Raw genomic sequence first — 20,757 nt, 5'->3', positions numbered from 1 at the left:
TACAGATGTAGTGAAAAGAAGGGCCATCTGTACCCCAATGTTCATAGCAGCAATGGCCACGGTCACCAAACTGTGGAGAGAACCAAGATGCCCTTCAGCGGACGAATGGATAAAGAAGATGTGGTCCATATACACAATGGAATATTACACAGCCATCAGAAAGGATGAATACCCAACTTTTGTCTCAACATGGACGGGACTGGAGGAGATTATGCTGAGTGAAATAATCAAGCAGAGAGAGTCAATTATCATATGGTTTCACTCACTTATGGAGAATAAGGAATAATATGGAGGACATTAGGAGAAGGAAAGGAAAAGTGAATTGGGAGAAATTGGAGGGGGAGAGGAAGCATGAGATACTGTGGACTCTCGGAAACAAACTGAGGGTTTTGGAGTGGGGGGTGGGGGGATGGGTAAGCCTGTTAGTGGGTATTAAGGAGGGCATGTATTACAAGGAGTACCAGGTGTGGTGCATAAACAATGAATCTTGGAACACTGAAAAAATAAAATTAAATGAAAATGTTAAAAAAAAGTCAGGTATTAAAAGAATAAAAAATTTTAAAAATCTCCCACATGGAGCTGCCATTTCAAAATGTTTTAACTGACAGAACGCTTTATAGCCAAGAAAATACAGATAAGGAAATCAATTTCTGATAATACAAATATCTGAATAAAAACTTGTAAAGATAAAAAATTCTAATAAAAATCACAGGAACAAGAAACCACACATCCTGGTACCTCAGTATTTCCCCAGGCACTTCCAAGATTCTACTCCTCAGGGTCAGGGACAGCTCCCACCTTGGTATCTCCTTTCAACTTCCTACCGGAACTCCTTTTGTCAAGTAAGTCTTAATTATGCTACCGGTAATATGTCCAGGACAGGACAGATGGATATGCACGTAACACAGGAACAACACGTGTTTGAACTGCGGGGGTCCCCTCATGCATGGGTTTGTTTTTTTTTATAAACACAGTACAGTCCTATAAATGTATCTTCTCTTCCCTATGACTTCCTTAATGACATTTTTTTATCTCTAGCTTACTTTACTGTAAGAATATTGTATATAACACATACACTATATAAAATATGTGTTAATTGACTACATTATTACTAAAGCTTACTTCTGATCAAGGCTAGGCTATTAGTAGTTAAGTTCTGTGGGGAGGATCAAAAGTCATACATGGATTTATGACTGTGCAGGGGGTCAGCACCCGTCACCCCTGACATCGCTTAAGGGTCGACTGTACTCATTTTAATCTTAAAATATTTGTAGGAGAAAACAATGGGAACTCCACATCTGACCCACGCATTCCAAGGGCTGAAAATTTCGAGTGCCAAATCATTTGTATAGAAGTTCTACATCGATACAAATTGAGTTCATATGACAACTTCTTGACCAAACATGGGCCTCACTCTTCTCATAATGGCCACCATTATTTGCAGAAGGTTGCCAATCAAATGCAATTCTTTCTGAAATGAGATTTCAGAGAGATAAAGAGGAATAAAATGTTACATGGGAAAGGAAAAGTTTGGTTTCGGGGTTAGACATACTTCCCTTGTTTTAAAATGAGCCATTAGCTTTAGCGTCAAAACTTAGTTTTATAACTTCTGCTCTACAGTGACTAGGGTTATAATAAGATTCCAGTTTATTTTCAGAGTGTGCTGATTAATATCTTTCAGAATATTCTAAAATGGGTCAAAAACACTTGTTGAATCATTTGCCGTATCTCACATTGGGACATCTTTAAATGAAACTGCATCCACAGGATAATCTCCAACTAGTAACCCAGCCCTCAACACATCCACTGGCACACTGCTTTCTGCAGGACACCATCCAGAACCATGGACAAAACGAATAGTGGGGACAGATGAAATTTTAAGATAATAAAATGAAGGTAGTTTATTGTAAGTGCTCTCTGTTTCACAGGATCAGAATGGTGGTAGAGGCGATCTAAACATAATTCTTTTATTTCTACCCTAATAAAAGAACCAAAATAATAAAAAAATATATGTTCTTCTAAAACAGAGATCACAAAACAGGTAACACTCAGGAGTGTTTACCAGTTGCCCAGCTAGACCCTAAAGATTCCCACATGTGAAATTCAACAAAAGAACAGCTCGTAACAAACACACAGGGAAACGCATCACTAAGAGTGTAAGCCAGCACCAGCAGACGTCAGGCCCAAGAATTTTGGATGTTATAATTCAGAAGAGACATTACCTCTATAAGAAATGGTCCAGTAATAAAAGGCAGAAAAATCAGAAAACAGTAAGAGCCATAAATGATGGCCTGGTGGATTTTCTTAAAGAGGGAAGGGACACACAACTTTAAAACATGCTAGATAAAAACTCAACAAATGCATTACCCATCCAAGCTGGTCGCGGCTGAGGAGAGTTGGTGGTGATGTGCCAGGTTTACCTGAACTGTAGATCCAACGGGGACAAAGCGCCAAGACAGGAGAAGGAAGTGGATGCACAGGGAGGGCAGTCGGAGAGGTTCTAACACGGACCCGCGCGGAGGCCTCAGGCCAAGTCATGAAGAAGGGAGAAAAGGCGAGGTCCGAGTCAAAATCACAAGACATTTCCAGAACTGATGAAAAGAGATGAGCCCCCAGGTACAGGAAGCACATCACAGACCAAGCTGGAAGAAATGAGTGGAGATCCACACCTGATTTGTAACAAAACTGCAGAACATGAAGGACAAAGGAAAGGTCTTCAAACTGGCCAGAGAGAAAGGACAGATCACCTTCAAAGACAGGATGACAGCCAACTTCTCAACAGCAATAATAAACATCCAAGCTCAGAGAAAACGTTCCCTGGCCTGACCTGTACCCAGAAGCAGGAAAAACGAATCCCAGCCACAAGGGAGGCCTGAACAACACTGCCAACAATCTCGAATTCATGCGTGTTCGTCACACTCTGTGCCCAACACTCACAGAAGACACGTTCTCCTTCAGCAAAACCAGAACCTTGAAACAACCTCAGCAGGTGGGAGGTGCTGAAACAGGTCTAAACAAATCTGGACTAGCATCAAATGAACCACAGACTCTAACCACAGTTCAAAATTATTCTAGAAATGAACCAAACAGGATCCATGCTTAAATAGCCTTATGATAACTTCCATGTCCACCAACATGGTGGACCGGATGTCCTGATGAGACTGCTCACTGAAAACAACTAAAAGCACAGAATCGAACTTTTTTTTAATCTTCTGGAATGCTTCTATGAGCTGGGTGACATACAAAACAATATGCAAACCCAAGTCAGGCCGCTGAGGGAATGCAGAGGAATCGGGGGTCTCGGGCAGCTCGTACCCTAGGCCAGAACCAAACACGCACTCACTGTAAAATGTGACCAACTTGCAAGGGGAAGTAAGCAAGGGGATGACGGACACATAGGAACCATGGCCGAGTGCATGGAGTGAAAGCATGGGGGCAGGGAGGTGTGACAGGGACAGGGACCAGGAGACAACAGGTGTGTTCTCTTCATTTGGGCCGTAGCATCACGGGCACTCACGCTAGTACTAACTAGCACACCTCACAAAAGCATACACATATTGGGTGTTACCAAACTAAATAATTAAAAAGAATCAAGGTTATCAAATTCTGGGTCCCCTAAAAATGGATTCATTTAGCCTGGAATCCAGTGGAAATATATGTACACATATATGTATACATCTTACATATTTTTGTCAATAGAAAAAAGATTTAAAAAATTATAGAATGGGTGTCATTTAACTCCGAGGCTTCTATTAGGTAACTTAACCCTGATCTCAGTGAAAATTTCCACACTCAAGTTCTTACAAAATACGAATCCAAGCTGGTACAGCCATTCTGGAAAACAGCATGGAGGTTCCTCAAGAAGTTGAAAATAGAGCTACCCTATGACCCAGCAATTGTACTACTGGGTATTTACCCTAAAGATACAAATGCAGTGAACTGAAGGGGCACATGCACCCAAATGTTTATAGCAGCAATGTCCAGAATAGCCAAACTATGGAAAGAACCTAGATGTCCACCAACAGACGAATGGATAAGGAAGATGTGGTATATACATACAATGGAAAATTGTAGCTATCAAAAGAAATGAAATCTTGCCATTTGCAACGTGGATGGAACTAAAGGGCATCATGGTAAGCGAAATAAGTCAGTCAGAGAAAGACAATTATCATAGGATCTCCCTGGTATGAGGAAGTTGAGAGGCAGGGCAGGGGGTCGTGGGGAGTAGGGAGGGAAAAAATGAAACAAGATGGGATCGGGAGGGAGACAAACCGTAAGAGACTCTTAATCTCAGGAAACAAACGGAGGGTTGCTGGGGGTGTGGAGTAGGGATAGGGTGGCTGGGGGATGGACACTGGGGAGGGTATATGTTGTGGTGAGTGCTGTGAAGCGTGTACGCCTGATGATTCACGACCTGTACCCCTGGGGCAAATAATACATTATATGTTAATTTTTTTAAAAAGGGGAAAAGAAGAGAAAAAAAGGTTCTTACAAAAAACTTCAGTTCCATTCACAATTAAGTAGACCTTGGCTACAAACAGCCGCTGAAGGGCTACAGTTTTATTTATGCTGTGTGTGTGTGTGTGTGTGTGTGTGTGTGTGCGCGCGCGCGCGCACGCGTGCGCATGTGCACAAGTGCACGTGTTTAAACAGGGGAAAGCTCTGAACTCCTAGCTGATTTCCAACAGTGGCATTAGGACTGTCCCAACCTGGGTCCTGCCTGTGACAGCGCTGGAATGCCCACGTGTGCAAGAGGACAGCTTCTGCACTGAGAGGTTAGCACAAGGAGCTGAGTAAACACGTAGGTCCTTGTCAAAGCAGCAACGTGAGCACCATGCTCCTTGCACGACTCTGTTAGGTCAGGGTAGAAACAACAGTACGCACGTCTTCTCCCATGAGCAGAACCACGCGTGTTCTATGCAGGGTGGCGGTAAGCGCCAGCATCAGCGTCACGGCTCCCGCGTGTGCGAACGCGGCTACGGCGCTTGGGTCAGGACGGACACTCACATCTGACGCTCCACACAACTTATCTGAGGAACCTCTTACTGACCTTACTGAGCGAGGCTCCGGGTCCCCTTCCGGTAGTGCACTGCTCCGATGAGCAACTGCACACACGCACGTGTCCGTCTTACCTTTACCGTGCGCCCCTGCAAGGGCAAGTGTCAGTGTGACAATCGAACTGCCCACAGTCCACTATTTCTTCCTCACCCACTGCCGACACTGCCACATGCGATCCGGAGGGTATGAGTGCGCTCACGGCTCTTAGTACAGCTGCCAACTCACTGGTGGTGACAACAGTCCTTCCCCTGCCCTCCCCCTGGACTCTGCACACACACCTTTACCTCCCTCTGTCTCCTGTCCCTGGGACACCAGCATGGATCAGCCTTCAACGTGGGCAAGGGGCGGTATCATGATGGCTCTTGTATTTCTTTTAAAACACAGGTCCATGGTAGAATACCGTAAAGTCACACACAAAGTGACAGTAATTATTTAGGATAAAGATACTTTGAGTGATGATTCAGAGTATTTTGAGGACTTCCTAAAAATGTGCCATATGACTGAACAACTATAAGAGATTAAGAAGGGTCAGGTTGCGAAAGAGAAAGTGCAGGAACAGAGAAAGCAGAGGGTGGGGTGGAGGCACACAGGATGGAGAGGGACATGTCCTGTCCCGGAAGGTGAGCTCACACGCGTGTCCCGTTCACAGATGGTAACTGCCGACTGCTCCAGGGCCTGGCGCTGTCTGCAGCCCGAACGTGGAAGACTGGCGGGGTACGGGAAAGACAGACAACCCCACCTCACTCACCGGGATAGGTGACACGGCCGTGCATCCTACTTGATGGGACAGCTGGGCCGCTACACGCACGGTGAGCACACAACGGGATGCGTGCTCCCCACCTCTTGGGTCCCCTAAAGTCTGCTGAACAACACAGACCGCAGTGAGAGAGGTCTCTGGAGGATGAGGAAACTGGGGCCACACCAGCACGTGCGGTACTTTTAGTCGGAGACAGAAGCAAGGTCCCGTCGAAGGAAAAACGAGGACAGCAGGTTGCAGCGTGGAAGGGCCAAGAACGCGGCCGGCTGCGAGGTCGGCCCCGAGTTACAAAAGGGAGGGACGTGAGCCGGTGAGGCCTGGCTGCGAACTGCAGAGACCCGTGTCACTAAAGTCATGGATTCCCTCGGGGGTGGATCATTGCAAAGAAATTACGCCAACAGTGACAAAGATCACCGACGAGAGCGAGAACGCAAGGCAAACCCACCAGCTAACCCCTGTCACCTGCTTCGCTCCAGCACGAGGCTCGTCAGACGCCGCCACCGAGCCGGGGAAGCCCCAGGGCGGCTCGTAACCGGACGTCACCGCTGCGGTACGAGCGGGCCCCCAACAACCTCCACCGCATCAAAACGTGACTCTCCTCTTTCCGTGTCGCCAAGTGCGAACCCCCTCTCCCACGCAACTCCGCGTCGCGCTCAACCTCCCCAGGCTCCCGTTGGGCCCCGGCCCTCACGCTTCCCGCTCCTGATGCGGTGAGAAAACAGGCCCGGTACCTGGGAGCAGCGTCCTGGCGTCCTGCGCTCACAGCGTGGGTCTCCCCAGCAGGAACCCACAGGTTTCTCACATCAGGAAAGAAAACGACCTACCCGGCTACCGCCTTCCTTCTGAAGTGGGCCCATCTCTTCTCGGTCCTGCCATCAGGCAGCTGGACTGATGCAATCCACGCCCTCGTGTTCACGTCCCATCAGTCTCCCATTCCCATCAAATCCACCGCTGAATGCACTCCAGGCACCCCTCTGTCTCCCCCGTTTCTTGCCTGCACGGCTGGAGAGTCCGCTCACCCGCTCACAGCCGCCTTAAAACCCATCCGGTCCATGACGGATGCCGGCGCCATCAGTGTGGTCTGACTTCCCGACGACAAAAATTCTCCTCGAGACGTTCACTGACTACATCCCTTAAATAGCTTCCCTAACTCTGCGGGAGGAAACCTACGGCCTTCCCTTTTCACGATGGGGGCCCCAGCTCCTCTCCCTTTCTGCTCCAAACTTTTTAACTCAGATTAAGATGCACCACGTTTCCAAAAGTACGACTCTTCCTTGTCTGCAAAGCTGGGGACTCCTCACATGACCCCTCCCAGGACAGCGCGTGGGCTCTGCACCTCCACGGGTCGGCAGACGCTCTCGGCACGGCCACGCCCTCTGCGCTTCCCGACAGCAGGGACTGAGCACAGGTCCTGTTCGCAGGAGATCCCCGCCCAGCTGAGGAATTTAGGATGCAGAGGATCTCATTTATTTCCTCTGTGCTCTTGACCCACCGCAGACACATAATAAATATTTTTATTAAAACGAGGAACGACCACGTGCTTCTGGCTGCAGAACGTGCGCGCACATGTCAGCCAGTCCTCGCACCTGTTTTTCGTCACTCTTCGTGGAAACAAACAAGCAACGTGTATTTGTACGTAAAATTCTATTGGTTCGTTTACGCCACACGTGTGTATTGCCTAACTAATATTTGAAGGGGTAAAAAGGAAGTTACTCAGTGCAAAAAAAAAAGTCAATTCTGCCTTTATTTTGCAAACTGCTCTCGAGATTCTGTGACTCTCGGTGGCTCTGACAATAAATTCCACATCGGCCCAGCCTGCAGATACTCGGGCATGGTAACGGTACTTGAGTTAAAGGCAAACCAATGCTTGTATTGCTTAGGATTCGCTGTACCACACAAAAGAAGTATCTTTAAAGATCTACCCAAGTGTATAAGAATTCAGGGTCAAAAATTCAAAATTCCTCACTGGTTAAAACTCTCTCACTGCCATACTGTGACAAATACACATTCTCCCAAATGTTAGCGTTAATCAAATTCTAAAATAAAACCATGTAGTAAGTAGGATTCAAAGCCACAAAGAATAAGGTGTATTAGAGCACTCTCGTATACCTGTTGGTAGAAGAAATTCAGAGTTGGCTTGTCTTCAGTAAACTGGTTTAGAAATCCTTTTGGCAAATAACGAATTCTCAATTCATATCTAAAAAATAATTCACAAAATAGAAAAATCAGAAATAATTTTCTCAATTCATAGTCTACAATTACAGCATTATTATAACTATGGCATAACCAATTACTCTGAAATATTATCTTAAGAGTAACTTAAAATACAAGTAATTTTTAACCATCCATTTTCAAACTTTTCAGCACAAAGATGTGCACCTCAGTGTCCAGAGCGAGCTCAATGATCCTGCAAGGGACAGAGCAGAAAGAAGCCCAGAAGGCACCCGGTCCTAGCAGTCACTGTCCACCCAGGGCAGGGGCAGCACCTCCCCACACTTCCCCGATGGCTGACCTCATGCTCATGGAACCACACAGAACATACCCTTTCCTGTCTGGCCTTTGTTCACTCACTGACATGCTTGTGAGACTCAGCCTATCTAGAAGCAGACGGTCGCTCTGAGCTTATAGTATTGCGTGAAATATCACACCACCGCTAAGGACCATTTGAGTTATTCCTGCTTTTTTAGCTATTATGAGGATACCAACACTCTTTTTTTTTCTTACTCTAAGCATAAACTAGTTAATTGTTCAGGAAGCCACACTTCAAGAGTGGTGGAAACAAATTTCACCAGAATGCTCTCTCCCTCTCTCTCTTTTCCATGTCCTTTACAGGCACAGACTGGGAGTATAAGACAGACAGACACACACACACACACACACCCCTGCGTTAGCCGGTGCCACCCGTCAGGGAGCTGAAGAAGCCACACCCGTTTAAAATCCCACCAGCATGCAGTGTTCCGGATCTCTCCGCCCGGCAGGTCTCTTTCCTTGTAGTGACCAATGCCTGCCGCAGTAGGGTGGACTGCCGACGGCCTCATCTAATGACTGCCGAAGAGGAAATCTCCTTTTGTGAAACATCTGTTTCTTCTAAAGGGCTGAGGGTCCCTCTCTCCCACCCCCAGCTGTCTTACACGTTCAGGGTGTGAGGCCATTGCTAGACGCCTATCTTCCACCACTCCAAGACTCATCTTTCACTCTTTGATGGTGTCTTGTAAAAATTATTTTAAAAATCTTTTTATTTTAATGTTATCTGTCAAGGAAGAAAGCTCATAATTTTTATGCGGCCCTATTTACTCTTTTCCTTTTTGGGAAATTCTTTTAGTGTTTTGTTCATAAAAATATTTGCCTACCCAAAGGTTATAGGAAGATCTGTTCTTTCTTAAAGTTTTATTTACCGATGTTTAAAAAAACTTAATAGTCTCACAAGGGAAACATGCCAATAAAGTAGTAACACCATTCTTTTGGTTAGTTAAGAGCAGAAAAAACGCAAGGTACACACACACACACAAGCCCCGCTAAGACCGTGGAGTGTCTGCCCTCATTAAAATATGCAACTGCCCAACAGTGAGCTTCCCTTCTGCTCCTCCTCAGATCGAGGTCAACGAGTTACTCCAGACACTGCAAGTGGGGCGGTCCCTTGTGGAACATGCTAGAGTTCATTACTGCCAGCACGTTCCAGGCCCCCCGCAGGCACCACTTCTACGCCACATCCCCGTCAGAGAACAGAAGCGGAGCGAGTGCCCGTTAGCGGACTAGAAGACGGGGCTCTGCAAGCAGCCGCGGCGGCCCAAGGCTGCACGTTCAGGATCAAACAGGACAGGAGGCTTCTGCTAGGAATGCTATCGCATTTGACGGTAGGAAACAGACCCGGCTCAAACACTGTGACCAGCCGGCAGCCTGAACATGCTGACAACGGCTCCGTGGACACTCCAGGACTACTCGGGGCCCGAAAGGGATGGTGATAAGGATGTGACCCTCGGCCTCGTACTCCGCTACGGCCCTGCCAGAAGCAGGAAGAATGCAGGCTCCGGAGGGGGTTGGCCTGGGCTGGGACTCTGGCTCCATGGCCCACCCCTGCCACCGCCTCTCTCTGCCTTGGTCCCAAGCTCGTCAGGAAATAAGTGAGTGAGTGAGCGCAGAAGCCCGCGCACACTCCCTGGCCCACAGCAGGCACGGGCTCCACGGCTTACTGATGGCATCAGCAGTCACTCCGCGACTACTGATTCCCGCGCCAACCCCACCGGAGGCACGGCTCCAGGGGCTGGGGAGACGCCAGTCAATAAACAGGCCAAGCACCGGCCCTCGAAAATCTGAGATACGATTTGTGGTGGAGTCAGACAGCAAATGCACAGATATCTCGGGGGCAGCAGTAAGCGGGACACAGGTAAAGAAGCTCGGTAAGGGGAGCGACAAGTGACGACAGATCGCTCTGCACAGGTAGCCCCAGAGGACACTCCGATCCAGGGAGATGTGAACGAAGATCTGAGCGGGGGAAAGGCGTCATTCGGTTATGTGCAGGGACAAGAGTTCCGCTCTGATGGAAGAGAATGGGGGGCGGCCCTGAGGAGAGAGGATGTGTGGGAAGGCAAGTGCGGCTCGACCGCACTAAGCACGAGCACTGAGCAGGCGGGCAGCAGGGAGAGGCGGGCTCGGGAGGCGGCAGATCACAGGGGCCCCTGTGCATCGGGACTATGGGGCTTGGAGCACAGCAGGGTAATCGCAGGATGGACGTTCCTCAGACCAGGCAGGTCTACACAGTTGTGTGAAGGACAGACAACAGGGCCCAGAGGAAGAAGCAGGAGGCCCGGAGGCGAGCGCAGTACCCTGGCTGAGAAGTAATGACCCTGTTTTCACGGATGGGAGAAAGCTCGAGGCATTAGGTAAGCGGCCCAAGGCCCCACAGGTATGAAGTGGCAGACAGGGACCCCTCTGCGGCAAGAACATGCACGAAGACCACAACGCAGAAGGAGACCAAGAGAAGGCCGCTGCGGCTCAAGAACAGAGGAGCAGGACTGACCCGAAGCATGGACAGGGAGGCACGCTCTTCAGATTGTGAGGATTCTGGTCCCTGCTTCAGTGCGCAGTGTCTAGCCCGTCTGTCCCCCACAGCCCTGCTGAACTGCCCGTCTGCCCGATCTAATCACATGCCATCACCCTGGCTCAGTCCCTAACCACAGCACCCAACCCCACAGCCTACTGGCCCGAGAGGGCTGACATCCCCACCCGCTCCTGTCCACAAAACTAACCGTCCTCCTTACCCTTCTGTTACCATTCTAAGAGCCTGACAGCATCCTGAAACACATTTTTACTATTCCGCTATACACCATTCCATGGATTTCTGGACAGCAGCTAAATATAACATGCCCCAAATAAATAATCTTTTTGCTTCTTCTAAGTAATAACTTCCTATTGAGGCCACTGAACTAACCTCCTCAGTCTCACCTCCCACAACGAGCACCAAGATACCCATAAGCTGACCAGCTACTGGCGGAGGAGTAGGAAGCGTTGGGCCCAGAATCCGTTAGCCTTGATACTGGGAAGGGTCAGCTGGCCCATCTGGGTGTCATGAAGTAAACAAGGCACAACTTCCAGAAACAACACAGATGCTGCGCTTCTTGATGGGCCTTACAAACACTGTGGTACTGACAGCTCTTTCTCACAAGGGACCTCCATTTAGAAATCCCCGAAAGAAGAATGGAAATAGAAATTCATCATCAGGTAAAACTTCTAGCAGTAATAGCTGTAAGAAACAATCATCCATGGTACTGAGATTAATGGGTGAAAATCCATGAGAAACGGGGTCTCTGCAGAGTTGCAATACACTTATCCCCCAGCAGGTACTTCTCAATTACAGAGGAGGAAACAGTGACTTTACGGGGCAGGAACCTGGCCACCACCTTAAACCAAATGATCCAAGTTGAAAACACCCGTACAAAGGAGCCCCATCATCGCTACAGACTTCCTGATCAGATGTGCTACGATGACTTCCACAGCCCGACTGTAGCATTCTTGCGAACAACATGCAACCTCAGCGCCACCATGAGAAAACCCCAGACCACCCCCCGTGGAAGGACACGGTACAGATAACCCGCCTGTATTCCTCAAGTGTCAAGGTCATGAAGGACATAGGCAGAGGAACTGTCCCAGATTAGAGAAGTATCCTTCTTCTGGTATCCTGGACCGGGAAAGGGGTGTTAAGTGGGACAATCGCAGAAATCTGAGTAGCATCTGTGTACCAGTTAATAATACCGTATCAGTGTTAAGTTCCTGGTTTCAATTACTGTACTATATTTACGAAAGTTTCACCATTTTAGGGAAGCAAGGCGAAGGGTACACAGGACTTCTGTGTTCTCTTCCGGAAACTTCTGAGACATACCGAGAACAAAAAGAAGTTCACAGACTGACTGTCCATACCCGAGGTTAACAGCACCCACCAGAACCCTCTCCAGCCAGCCTGGCTGGAGTCAGCCTGCAGCCGTAGACCCAGCGGAAACGGACAGAAACGGACCCGTCTTCCTGCTGCTCCTGTCTGGGGCGGAGGCAGCCAGCGAACTGAAAGTCCGTCCTCACTTTAAAGCACCACTTCCCAACCTGCCGGAGCGCGTCGCTGTCGCTCTGCTTTAAAGCTCGGCGGTGCAGGGCTCCACCGGAAGACTTGCTTGTAAAGGCAGGCCTGTGCGGAGTCGGTGTGATTTCGAGGTAACATAGGGAACATAAAGGAAAGCTTCCTAAACTACCATTACTCGTTTTCATTCGTCGTCTTTAAAAAAGGCACTTTTCCTCCCTATGAAAGACTTTTTCTCCTGCCCAGGACTGGAAGCAGTCGTGTCCTTGCAGAGCAAGGGGCTGCTTCTCGCCAGGGACTGGGCAGGGCTGCGCGGGACGCGGGAACCCCGTCTGGTAACGAGGAGGAGGACGGTCCTCACTTGCTCGGCAGAGCCCCACGGTACGCTCTCAGAGGCCACGCGAGCCACCTCTCAGACTCGGCCCTCGAAGTCCTGGATTGGACATCACAAAGGACTGGACCATTTCCCCCCAAAGCTCTGACAGTCTATTTACATCTGACTAAGCCAAACAGACCACTCTACACAGGTCACTCCAGAAAACTGAAATTTAATTACCAAAATTCGGCTCATTAGAAAGATCTAAGTGCAGAACTTCAAAATGGACATCTGTCTGATGACAATCTCTCCGAACCACAAGACGCTGCTTGCTGCGGTATCAGTTAGGACGGTATCGGGACTGAGACTTTTGGGGCTGACCTCAGGGTCCTGACAACTACTCTCTGCTCAGCTGGGCCCTCTCAGGAGCCCATGACAGGGGGGCAGGCCCCTGCTCCCTCCTGGGCGGACTGGAAGCATGTGTCCCCACGGGGGGTGATTCGCAGAGTCCTGCCTCCGAACCCCAGGGCTCCGCACTCATCCCTGGGATGTCTCCGTCATGGCGACTGGCGGGGCAGGCTGCTCCTCCTGGAGAGGCTCTGGGTGATTCCCCTCTGGCCCTTCACTTAGATCAGCCCCACAGTCTTACTCCACTGATGTATTCCCCACAATACTCTTTTAGGTTTTTCTTTCTTCATTTTATAAAAGCTTATCATGCTCCATGTTGTCGTCTAGGACCTAGTTTTTTTTTTAACTGAGGTAAAATTTACGTTACAAAAAACCCAGTCTTCTCATAAAGTGTGCAGCTCCGTGGTACTCACGACGCTGCCCTGGGAGACCGCGTCTGTCAGGAGGCAGCGTGGCCAACGCTCGGCCATCCCGCCACGCGTCTCCCTGTGCACTCATTTTCACGTGCGCGACCCTCCTGCATCTCCAGCCCCGTGCAGAAACCCAAGAGTCTCTCCAGGACAAAACCTGAAGGAGCTGCAGGACCGCAGGGTGCGCAGTGGCTGGAAGTTCAAGTCGTTTGCCAGAGAGATTCGCCCGTTTACCTTCTCACCAGCAGCGCGGGCAAGAGCCTGCCGGAGCCGCCCTCGTCCTCTGCTGTCAACAACTCACTTTTTTTGCCCACAGAGAGTCGCAGATGGATCCTGGGGTCCAGATTCCCATCTCCCTAACGGGCTCATGAAGCCGACAGCGGCTGCCTGTGATGACTGCCAGGCTAGTTTTCTCCTTCACGGTATAACACCACCGCGCCTCTGGCCCACTTAGTGAATCGTGTGCCACTTTCATGCCCATCAGGAGAACCCCCGACATCATCTTCTGTGCATGACGTGTGTTGCACATAGCTCCTCCCAGTTGCAACTTGCTTTTGCCCTTTTAAATATATACATTGGAAACACGGAAGTTCTTTATCTTAATAAAGTTAAATCTGCTGTTATTAAACATTTTGGGGGTATTAAACTTCCTACTCCAGGATCAGAGACACATTCAACTCTCTTTTCCATTAAACTTTCTTCTCACCTGACCCGTCTCAAGCGGGTCTCTGAGTATTGGAGGTAGGGTCTAACTTTGTTGTTACTCTTCGCACAAGGACCGCCGTTTCTCCCACCAGCCCTCCGTTTCCCCAGTGGCGAGGCAGGACACCTCTGTAAGGCCCCACTGCCCGCCACAGTCAGAAGCACATGGTGTGCCGCAAGCTGGCTTGCGGAGGTGTTGGACGTGCTGGGGACCCCAGGTGAGCAAGTTTCTGTCTCAGCGTCATCAGGCAACCTCGACAGATCCTGTGGCAGACGGCACGCGCACGCGCACACACACACACGCACACGCACACACAGTCTATGTTCAAAAACCTCCCAAGAGTGGGAACCGACATCCAGTTCCTCTGTGAGCCCTGGCACTTCATCTGAATACGATCCTACTTCTCAGAACGGAAGCCAGGCGTCCAGCGGCCTGCACAAAGCCACCGAACCAGGTCAAGATGCCTGCTGGCAAGGGCAAACACTGCCCATTGCTCCGGTTTTCGTACGTCCGTGTCTCACACAGGAGTACAGGACGGCTGAGTACACAGACTCCACTCTCTGTCCTCCACCCATGGGAGCCATAGGAGCTCGAGGTGGCTGTTAAGCCTCATGAAGCCTCAGGTTTCTTACAGGTAAAACGGCAAAAGGTGAGGCCCCACCCACCTGATCAGACTATCACAATAAGAAACGTGATAAAGTGAGCCAAGTGCCCCGCACGATGCAGACGTGTGTTAGTGTGAAAACGCTGCTAAGGACCACACTCATGGAACGAATACACGTTACTCTCGTCACACTGTGTCGTCTCTTGGATGGTTTTGCACTTTCACTGCCACTAATTCAATTTTCACTGAAGAAGTTTTTACTGGGTGCCCTCTACACGCCAGGCACAACTGACCAGAAGCCAGGAGTAGACCAGGGGGTAAGATCAAGTCCCTGAGGGAGAAAAGTCATCTGGTGGTGGGTCAGCAGTGGGCCCTACAGACAGAGCGGTCGGAGAAGACCACAGGGAAGAGGGGACCGCAGAGCACGTGCCCTACGTGGTGGGAGGTCCAGACCGTGCTGGAAATGGCAGAGGAGCACGCTGGCCAGTCTCACCAGGTACAGAGACCCCAAGGGGCAAGATGCTTGACTTGTTCGAGAACCAGTAAGAGAGCTAGGTTGGAGCAGGGGGCAAGACAGAAGTCTGTCCCATTCAGCAGGTAAGAAAGCGGGCGGCAGAGAAGAAGCAGTTCTGCAAAGGGAGCAGGACACGCCGGGGCGCCAGCCGCTGGAGCGCAGGGCGGGGCACGAGAGCGGGAGGAGGCGGGCTGAGAGTTGATCAGGAGCTCTGGAGTCGGCTCCAGGTAGGAGGAGGAGCTACTGGAATCTTCCGCAGAGGTGATTTACAGATTTCATCGCATGTGCATATTTTTAAAGACTCTGCGGCAAACCCTGTGAGCTCTAGCTTAAGACACGCTTGTACAGCTGCTTCTCAGAACTCCTTCTATCACTGCTCCCCCAAGCCACCAGCTTTTAGGATTTTTGTCTGGCTTAGGCAGTAACCGGTTTCCTGGTCTCCCGTGTCTATCCAATGAAAGTGTGATTTCGATGCCAAAGGCTGGTCTACAGAGAGAAGAAAGAGAGGTCACTGGAGCAGCCCCCACATTTAAACACTAAGCAGGAGAAGACAGCGAATGGTTGGTCAAGGAGGAGGGCTGGGCACGCACGAAGCAAAGTGCAGAGTGCTGTTAGGTAAGAAACGACTGACAGCGACGGCTCCTACGGGAAGGTGGACTGGAGGACAAAGGGAAGAGCCCACGGGAGGTGTGGAACTTGGCAGCATAGCCAGACCCTCAGCTAACTGGGAGTTTTACTCGGAACCATGAATTATTTAGGAAGGTGTTTTTCAACTGATTAATACACTGTTACGTGCAGGACTCCATATTTCCACATTAAAAAGAATAGTGAAAAACATAATTTTAAAATGACTTACTATTGTTTTATTTTTAATTAAGAGAGGTCAATTTCATTCTTTTATTACTATTTTTGCTTTATATATTTTGAGAAATGTCTTCAGGAACTTGTAAGTTTAATAGTTCCATCTATTTCGGGGCACCTGGGTGGCTCAGTGGGTTAAAGCCTGTGCCTTTGGCTCAGGTCATGATCTCAGGGTCCTGGGATCGAGCCCCGCATTGGGCTCTCTGCTCAGGGGGGAGCCTGCTTCCCTTTCTCTCTCTCTGCCTGCCTCTCTGCTTACCTGTAATCTCTGTCTGTCAAATAAATAAATAAAATCTTAAAAAAAAAATAGTTCCATCTATTTCTACTCTTCCTAAATTCTTGTGAAATGAGCCTGTTATTAAATGTAGCTGCCCTTCATACCCCTAAAAAATGCTTTTCTATCTTGAAACTTTTTAAATAAGATATTAATAAAGCAATACCAATCCCCTCATCCCCCTGGTTAGTAGGTAGGAAAATTCTATCTATCCATCCATTCATCTTTCTGTCCATCTATCCATCCATCCCTCTCTATCCAACCATCTTTCCATCCATCTATCCATCCAGCCCCCTCTCTGTATCTATCTATCGATCCATCGATCCACCCAACTTTCTATCCATCCATCCATTCACCCACCATCCATCTTTCTATCCATCCATCTGTCCTTCTACCCATTCATCTATCCACCCACCATCCATCTTTCTATCCATCCCCCTGTATCTATTCATTCATCCTTATATCCATCCTCCCATCCACCCATCCATCCATCGTCTCTAACCATCCATCTTTCTATCCCTCTATCCATCCCTCTCTCTCTGTATCTACCCATCCATCCATCCATCGATCCATCTCTCTCCACCCATCCATCTATCCATCCACCTACCATCCATCTCTCCATCTTTCTATCCATCCATCCATCCTTCTATCCAACCATCCATCATCTCTATCCATCCATCCACCCACCATCCACTTTTCTATCCATCCATCCATTCACCCACCATTCATCCATCCACCCATCCATCTTTCTATCCATCCATCCCTCTCTGTAGCTACCCATCCATCCATCCAACCATCCGTCTATCCATCTCTCCATCCATTCACCCACCACCCATCTATCCATCTTTCTATCCCTCCATCTATCATCTCTATCCATCCTTCTATCTATCCATCCACCTGTCCATCCATCCATCCACCCACCTGCCGACCATCCATCTTTCTAAATGAAGTTAAACCAAACAGAATGCCTCTGGATGGAAACCGTGGACTTCAGTGGACTAGTGAGGCTGGGTATAGTTTTATCAAGTGCGTATGTTGACCTATACCTAAATGGTTCTAAGACACATACGTGTGCATGTGTCCTGAGTCTTAAGGTAAAATGTTTCTTCCTGTAAGTCACATAAAAACGTCTTCAACATTGCTGTTTTAGATACCCGTCATAAAGAGCAGAGAGCTGGCTTCTCTTTCTTGGTCACACACCAACATCTCTGACCAGTTACTGTCCGTCTGCTTGAGCTTATTTCCAAAGTCTCGTCTGTGACTCCTCTTTGTCCTGCTTTCTAGTCCCTTCCTTCTCTTCTTGCTGTTTCCCTAACACCTACTCACCCACCTACTGCTTAGGTTACAAAAGCTACTTCTAATGTTTCATAGCTGTCCAAATATGCAATTTTATTTTTTATTTTTTTATACATACCCTTAAAACGTGCTGACAGAGCTTTAATTCTGACCGCCTCTCTTCTGACAGGCAGCCACCACTTGGGTTCTACTTTTTTAATATAAAAAATCGGTTCTTACATTATTTGTTCTTAGAGCCAATGCTTATTTTTACCTACCCGATTTTGCATCTGAAACCCTCCTTCGGAAACCACTATTTCTTTCCTGAGATGTGTCTGTAGGAGGCTCCTTTGGTGGTGAGCTCTCCGGGGGCAGTATCTGAGCCGCCCTGCTCTTGAACGGCAACGGCATCTGACAGACAGATGCGGGCTGCCGGGACTTCTTCTCACCGCTTGGCGAGAACCGTGGGGAAACGTGAATTCTTCCCTGGTTCCGTTTAGCATCATCTCTTTTTCTTTTGCACACGATTTGACTGTCACCTACCGACGTGCAGATTCATGTCGTTAACCCCGTCTGGGATCTTACGTTAGTCCTACACCTGAGGATTTATGCTATTCATCACTTCTAGAAAGTTCTCAGCCACTACCTCTTCGGAATATTTCCTTTTCCTCATTCCTTCTACTCGCCTGGAGAGCCCCTGGCAGAAATGGGCTGACTTTCTCATTCTTCACGTTACATGACGCGCTTTCATACCTTCCACACGTTGATCTCTGTGTGCTGTCTTTTGGGAAGATTTTCTCAGATCCACATTTCTGTTTACTAATTTTTCCGCTATATCAGCTGTTTTACCCATCCAGTGGTTTCTAGAACTTATGTTTGGTCCTTTTTCAAATCTACATGGTTCTTTTACAATAGTCTCCTGTTCCTTACTAACCCTTTAAGTCCCGGCTCCTCTGGCGTGCACAGACAGGCAGTATGAAGCCTGACCCTCCCAGGAACACCCGCAGGGACCACCTGCCCTCCAGCCCACTGTCCACGCACCTTCACTGATCCCGCCTGCCACGCCACCCCTCCGAGCTAAGACTGCAGGAGTCCTCCTGCGACGGGCATGTTCACTGCAAAAGCCTCACTATGAAGTCAGCTACACTCACCCGAAGCTGTGCTCCCAGCTCTCTATGTACCTGGAACTTAAATCAAGTCTGTGGCCTGTCTCCTCCATCTTTACCTACTAAGACTGGGGAGAGCTTTGACAGACATTTATGAGTTGCAAATGTGCAGACTGTAAGGCGCACGCAGCTGGCCTGGCGCTGGGCTCCAGCCGCTCGGTGCCGGTGACACGGCCGTGGCGTCACCTTCGCCACCTCCGTCCGCGTCCGGTTCGGCACTGCATTCGGCAAAGCTCCACCTCGCCCAGGCTGGGCTCTCCTTGCTTATGAGGGTTCAGACTCCATGAAAGAGAGCAGAGGCCGCTCAACTTTACTTGAAATTAAGCAAAATAAAGTGGCTTAAGAGAACAGAAACAGAACCTGATGCTCAGAGGTCCACGTTCAACAGCACCTTACCGAGCACCGGGGCACCATCGTACGGGAGTACGCCTCTGACAGGCCACATAAATGAAGCAGCTGATGGAGCTGTGCTGAATAAACACACCTGAGGTATTTTAAAGTAACTTTCAGGTATTCTTAGCTTTGAAACACTTACTTGATTGATCAAACAGCGGGAGGTCACATCTCTGCCAGCACCGAAGTCAGCCAACCCAACGACCTGATCATGGACCACCCTGTCAGCTCGGCCCGTGCCGGCGGCCCGGTAAACCAGAAATACAAGTACGTTTCTCTGGTAAACCGTAACCAGGACATGAGTGTATTCGACAGGAGATTTATTAACTTTTGCAGGTTTTTCTTTTCAATGTGTCTTCTAATCAGGTTGCTGGACTGAGAGTGACCAACACTGAGCACTGTCCCCTCCACAACCGCCTCTGTCTCTGCAGCTGTGTCTGTAACACGAGGGCACCGTACAGGGGGTCCAACTTCTCCCACACGCTAGTGTTTCACACGTACGGCTTCCTACTAACATGCTGCTTTGCTTAACAGTGGAAAAAATTATTATCTTTGTGGGGAGAGAACCAAAGAAAGGGCAATTACAGAGAATTCTTTTAATTCACCTTCAATTATGTCAGTTTCACTAAGGTCAGCACGAGTCACGGCCTAATTTAATTGTAGTGCGCGGATGTCACTCAGACACCCCCTCTTCTCAGGCGAGCTGGAGGCTACCAGGCACCACGGAGCAAGCCACGTTGCCCGTTAATGAGATAATTAGGTGTGGTCTCCGCCGGGCTCACGAAGTCCTGCTGCACAGAAGGATGCTAATAGGACAGAAAGGAAAGGAATGAGGACCTGAGCTCTTCGAGCCGAGGCTGAAACAAAGGAGTCCTGACAAGAGAAGTGCGACGAGCCCAAGGCCGTCACCACTGAGCCCATCAGAAGCTCAGGCAGTCCCAAGTCGGTGGTGCCACAAAGACAGACTAAACAGAAGTCTAGAAGAGATCACTGGTTAAATCATTACCAGCCAGTTTTATTTAATACAGGAGTCGTAATTACAATCAGTATGGAAATTAAGCAAAGACATTCATCCTCTTGTGTGTGATTTAATATGCAAAACAAATCAAGTGTGAGTCACACCAAAGTAGGTATGTAATCTTACTTCCACTCCTCTGGTGGGTGTGCAAGTTCATACTTCTCCCTCACATTGGAGACACCCATATCCAAATGGAGCCAGTGAACCTCCTCTGACCGCAGGTGACTGAGGCGAAATCCATAGCAGGCCACGTGCTTTACTTTGTGACTGTCCACTATCTTCTGAATGATGCCCTAAAACATACCCCCCACAAAAATGACTGTTACAAACAAAAAAAAAACTGTATGCTAAAAATTAACGCAATGTTCATTTCTTTTAGTTAATTATCAGAAATCTTTGGTAAAAAGAGAATCAAGTTAAGCAAATTACTTAATT

At 48.8% G+C, this 20,757-nt stretch overlaps 1 protein-coding gene across 4 annotated transcripts in view; it reads right to left on the bottom strand.

Moving 5' to 3' along the window:
* The window catches only part of PTK2 (protein tyrosine kinase 2), a 222,223-nt gene that overhangs the window by 133,638 nt on the left and 67,828 nt on the right, over positions 1-20,757 (bottom strand). For 3 of the 4 annotated variants that reach the window (XM_032873471.1, XM_032873467.1, XM_032873472.1), the window contains 2 exons: positions 20,449-20,615; positions 7,925-8,012 (listed from right to left, as the gene is read on the bottom strand). In XM_032873471.1, coding sequence (XP_032729362.1) covers positions 7,925-8,012; positions 20,449-20,615 — 255 coding nt within the window. The remainder of the gene's footprint in view (positions 1-7,924; positions 8,013-20,448; positions 20,616-20,757) is intronic. The other variant, XM_032873469.1, reaches the window with a different exon arrangement.

The sequence above is a fragment of the Lontra canadensis genome, unplaced genomic scaffold (assembly GCF_010015895.1).
Source record: "Lontra canadensis isolate GAN:19392208 unplaced genomic scaffold, GSC_riverotter_1.0 scaffold49, whole genome shotgun sequence".
Taxonomy (NCBI): Eukaryota; Metazoa; Chordata; class Mammalia; order Carnivora; family Mustelidae; genus Lontra; species Lontra canadensis.
Note: the sequence above shows the minus strand (reverse complement) of the source record. Positions and strands in the feature narration are given on the sequence as shown.